This window comes from Dysidea avara, chromosome 2 (assembly GCF_963678975.1).
Source record: "Dysidea avara chromosome 2, odDysAvar1.4, whole genome shotgun sequence".
Taxonomy (NCBI): domain Eukaryota; kingdom Metazoa; phylum Porifera; class Demospongiae; order Dictyoceratida; family Dysideidae; genus Dysidea; species Dysidea avara.
In genome coordinates this window covers 24,544,401-24,549,615 of record NC_089273.1, presented here as the reverse complement: position 1 = coordinate 24,549,615, position 5,215 = coordinate 24,544,401, and the positions used below count along the sequence as shown (strand labels likewise).

At 45.8% G+C, this 5,215-nt stretch overlaps 1 protein-coding gene across 1 annotated transcript; it reads left to right on the top strand.

The window, feature by feature from the left end:
• Positions 1-567: 567 nt before the first annotated feature.
• LOC136246914 (uncharacterized) lies at positions 568-4,478 on the top strand. The gene is made up of 2 exons (XM_066038508.1): positions 568-992; positions 1,056-4,478. The coding sequence occupies exon 2, from the start codon at positions 1,067-1,069 to the stop codon at positions 2,384-2,386; it is 1,320 nt and encodes a 439-aa protein (XP_065894580.1). The 5' UTR covers positions 568-992; positions 1,056-1,066; the 3' UTR covers positions 2,387-4,478.
• The last annotated feature ends 737 nt before the right edge of the window (positions 4,479-5,215 follow it).

Here is a 5,215-nt window from a genome sequence, read left to right as displayed (position 1 = left end):
AGCAAGATTTCTTAGATGATTGAAATTGCTAGACAAAATTGACCCAAAATAATCCTGTTCATTGCAGCACTCAACCGATTTCAATTTGATTGTAAAAATAAAAGGGTTTTTAACTAGGGCATCAACAATTGACAAGTATTCAATGCTAAAAGCTAGCAACACTACATACTTCACTCGAGCATCTACTGTGTCGAGCTGTTCTACAATTTTATTTGCAGTTTCATCTTTTAGGCCTGTTTCATACATGTAAATATCAGTGCAATTCTTAAATAGTAAACTGCACAGGGTTTTGTTTTGCATTGTAATGATTCTTTGGTTATTGCTAAAGAAGTTTAAGAAGAAGCAGTTTAATTGTGAATAATTCACATTTGCATGGAAATCACAAAGCATTGTTTCAAAATTGTCATTGGCCACAAAATCAACAAAATACAAGTTGACCCAAGTTTCTGTATGATCATCTTCTTTAGTATGGCCAATCACTGCTAAAGGAACAGCTGAGATGAAATTATGCAGTACCTTTCCTGCATGGTAAATATAATTTATTGCTTGCCAATAAATTGAAGTTAACATGCCTGGTACACGCTGGTTGTTAACATAGCGTATAGACAATAAACCAGAATAACAGGCTGTCAAGCTGGATGTAATCTTTCTAAATAGGTAAACAGCTTAGCGAGTTATCTTCACATGCTACACTGTCTCTCGTGAGCCGCCACGTTGTCTCAGTGTGATATTCTATCACGTGCTACATTGTCTCTCGTGAGCCACCACGCCGTCTCAGTGTGACATTCTCTCTGTTTAGAAAACTTTCCAAGAGACTATCCCGGATTTGGAGAACTTCAGTAACGTCGTTCTAAACGTGATTCAACCCCTTGTTCGCTCCCACTGAAGTCATCGCCGTCACCTGCACTGGTACGTGCCGAGCAAGTACTTGAACATAGACTCCGTCAGTGAAGCTTCTATTTCGATAATTCTACACGTCTCTCCGAATTCACGTATGTTTGTTTTTTGTTTGTGTTGTTGTTAATTAAGATGTGTATTTGCTAACTTCCTCATAGTAATTACCGCCATGCCAGCAACACGCCGCAACGCGTCAGAGGAAACTAGCCCCGCCACGCCTTATAGCCTCGCCGGCGCATCAAAAACTCAATTGAATGCTCTAACCGTGGCTGCCCTAAAATCCCATCTGAAACACTTCAAGTTACAAACTCTAGGAAATAAAGCTGCTCTGATCGATCGCCTGCATTCACACTTGCAAACAGATGCCGCCAACAGCTCACAAGGGGAAGGCCCACAAGAAGACTCCACCAATACCCACCAAATAACCACCGCTAATAACTCAGGAGGAAATCCACCATCCCGCCCAGGGAGTGTCACCTCTGCTTTGCCACAGCAACTCCTTAACCAACTGACCAGTATCCTTCAACCAACCCACGACACTCGGCCCGCAAGCACTAGTGACACGCATGCTGCTGGTAATGAATCAGAAGCGATAGAGGACGACCGCCTGTCAGCTGCCTCTCTTCCAGTTCACTCAAACAATCCAGTGTCGCTGCAAATTGCAGCAAGTCGCACCCCAGCCCACGTTACACCAGTTGTCAACTCTACTTCAACAAGGGCACCCCATCAGACCCTGTCACTCCCCCAACCTTCTTTACCACCCTGCCCAACCAGGATACAAGAGAAGATAACCAAAGGTAAGTACATTGACTTCACCACTCTTCTACCCAAATCCATGTTTGGTGCACCAGAGCCCCAGTCCCAGACTCTTACACTACAGCTAAGCCAGTCAGGAGACAATGTCTCCATTCAGCCCCCAGCAAACACCAAGAAAATAACATCATTTGGTGCATGGATGGAAGCGTGGAATGTGTATCTAGCTTTCCGCATATCTTTTAACCCCTCATGTGCTCCATACTTGATCGCTTATCAGCGAATTATTACCTCCGCAAACACAAATCATCCCCTACATGCCTGGCTTAGTTACGATGCAAAGTTTCGTACCAAGGCTGCTACCGACCCATCGTTACGATGGGATGTCCGCGACATAGACCTATGGCTTGAGCACTTCCCTGGTACATCAGCTCAACCAAACCGCTGGCCATGCACTCATTGTGGTAGTACCACTCATTATCCCAACCACTGTCCTTTTCGTCCCTCTCCTTCACATACCCATGGAGGACAACATCCAGCCCCTCCTAACACACAGCAGCACGCTCCCGCTTTCTTCCAACAGCGCCCCACCCCATTCCTTGTCAACACATGCCGTGACTTCAACAGGTCATACTGCCACCGTGCAAACTGCAGATTTGCTCACAGATGTGAGAACTGCGGCGGGCCCCACTCGGGCAAGAGCTGTCCTTCAAAAGGACAGCTCCGCCATTTTTAAACCACTTCCGTGGACTCCACTACGACCGTTCACCCTTGAACGTGAATTAAGTAACCATCCCGACAAAGTCTTCGTCAGACAACTTATTGATAACTTAAGACTTGGCTGTACAATTGGCTACACAGGCCCCCAGTTCACGCACCTAGCTTTAAATTTAGAGTCTGCTTTCCAGCAGCCCGAAGTCATTGATGCAACGCTCAAAGAGGAGTGTGAAGCCGGACGAGTCCTCGGTCCTTTTGACCAACCACCCCTCCCCAATTTTCGCACCTCGGGTTTAGGTCTTGTGCCTAAACATGATGGGGGTTGGCGAATTATATACCACCTTTCAGCACCTTTTGCACAAAGTATAAATGATTTTATTGACCCAGAATTATACTCACTATCCTATTGCACCATAGATGATGCTTACGCAATTCTTAATAACCTAGGTCCAGGAGCACTAATGAGTAAGATAGATCTTAAGAATGCTTTTCGCCTAATACCAGTTAGACCGGAGGACTGGAACCTATTAGGCATTTGCTGGCGACAACAATTCTTCATAGACACCTGTTTGCCTTTTGGCCTTAGATCTGCCCCTTATCTCTTTAACCAGCTTTCAATAGCCATCCACTGGATCTTGCACCATTCATACGGTGTGCAACACCTGCTGCACTACCTTGACGACTTCTTTACTGCTGGGCCAGCAACCTCACCTGTATGTGCACAAAACTTACAATCAATGTTCACATTGTGTGAAAAAATTAACGCCCCGATTAAACTGTCCAAAGTTGAAGGTCCTACTACCTCATTAACCTTCCTTGGCATCCTCCTAAACAGTCTCACAATGGAAGCCAGTATTTCAGATGATCGGAAACATGCTTTAATGGATGAGCTACGTTGGATGAGACAGCGGGACAAATGCACTCAGCGTGAGTTGTTGTCCCTTATAGGAAAGTTATCCTTCTGCTGCAAGGTGGTCCCGGCTGGACGTATCTTCTTACGCAGAATGATTGATCTCAGCAACACTGTGTCCCACCTACATCACCGCATTAGCCTGACAACTGAAGCATACCTGGACTTGCAATGGTGGCTAGATTTCTTACCGGAATGGTCAGGCACAAGCCTTATTTTAAATACGAGATGGATACCTTCGCCAGCACTACATCTCTACACTGACGCCTCTGGACTGCATGGATGGGGAGCGTACTGGGATGGTAGGTGGCTCCAATCCCATTGGTCAACCCTACAAGGTAAGCAGGACATCACATGGAAAGAATTATTTGCGATAGTAGCAGCAGTCCACACATGGGGTTCCTTCTGGTCCCGACAAAAAATCCTCTTCCACTGTGATAATCAAGCTGTTGTTGATATCTGGAGCAGGGGCTCTACTCGTGCACCCCATCTCATGGCTTTGGTCCGCTTGCTGTATTTTTGTGCCAGTAATTATAACATTAATGTATGTGTGATTCATGTCCCCGGTGTTTGCAATAACATAGCTGACTCCCTCTCTCGTTTTCAGATGGAGAACTTCAGAAAACTAGCCCCAGAAGCCAACTTACTCCCAGACCGCATCCCTGCATGGCCAACTCAAACCTTCACAATCGCCTCCTGCAATGCCGGTATCATGGTATTGCCGAATCTACCAGAAGAACCTATCAGTCAGGAATAGCAAAGTTTCAGTCATTTTGTAGTCAGTACACCCTTATCTCAGTTCCAGCATCATCACTGACACTTCAATACTTCTGTGCTCATGAATCCAACCTTGTGTCTTATAAAACCATCAAAGTCTACTTAGCAGCCATCCGCCTATTCCACATAGAGCAAGGTATGTCAGACCCTACTGTGGGCGATCTATTACAGCTAGTATGCAGAGGTATTCGACGTCTGCAAGGTGACAACCAGCGTACCCGCTTGCCTATCACCGTGAATATCATGCATACCCTTAAAGAGCAACTATGTCAATCACGCTACACCATCCACGAGCAACGAATGCTATGGGCTGCATTCACCATGGCTTTTTATGGCTTTTTAAGGGTGAGTGAATACACTAACCTCCGCTGGTGTGATGTTACGCTCTCTGTCGATCACATTACCATCACCCTACACCAGTCCAAGACAGATCCGTTTCGTCGTGGATGCACAGTTAAAATTTTTAACACCAACTCTTCAACTTGCCCATGGCATGCCTTTGATCGTTATCGTAAGCTTTCTGGCGATGTGGCCCCTACTGCCCCTGTTTACCAAGCTGGCAGATTCCGTCCTCTGACGCGTGCAGCTGTCACTAAGTCGCTCCGCCAACTCCTCCAGCAAGCCGGGCTTAATGACTCTCAATTTGCTTCTCACAGTTTCCGGATCGGCGCAGCTACTACGGCAGCAGCCGCTGGACTTCCAGCATGGCTGATCAAAAATTTAGGTCGATGGTCCAGCAATGCCTACCTCACTTACATCCACCAGCAACCATCATTAACATCCAAGATTTATGAACTGTTGTCTCGCACAGATGCCTCTGGTCAACCAACATGGGAACCAGACAGTCAAGCTGCCTAACAATGTACTTGACAAATTGCTCCACATGCACTATATTGTATCATCACAAATGTCACTACTTCAATCATTAGTTCAAATATAGTATTTTCCATGCAGCTACGCTGGGGGCAACTGGGGAGATTTTGGGGGAATTTGGGTGCAAGTAGCGATATTACGTACATACTATCTTAACTGACGAGGTAGTGCAAAACTTATTCAGACTTCTGCACAGCTTTACCCCTCTGCGCTGGCTTACAATGTGTGCGTGTGTGATTGCAGTTGTCATTTGCATGATTGCATGCGTGATTATTGCATGCGTGTTAT

What these genes read in the sequence shown, in the direction of transcription:
- LOC136246914 (XM_066038508.1), top strand. Translation starts at nt 1,067, where the DNA reads ATGCCAGCAACACGCCGCAACGCGTCAGAGGAAACTAGCCCCGCCACG.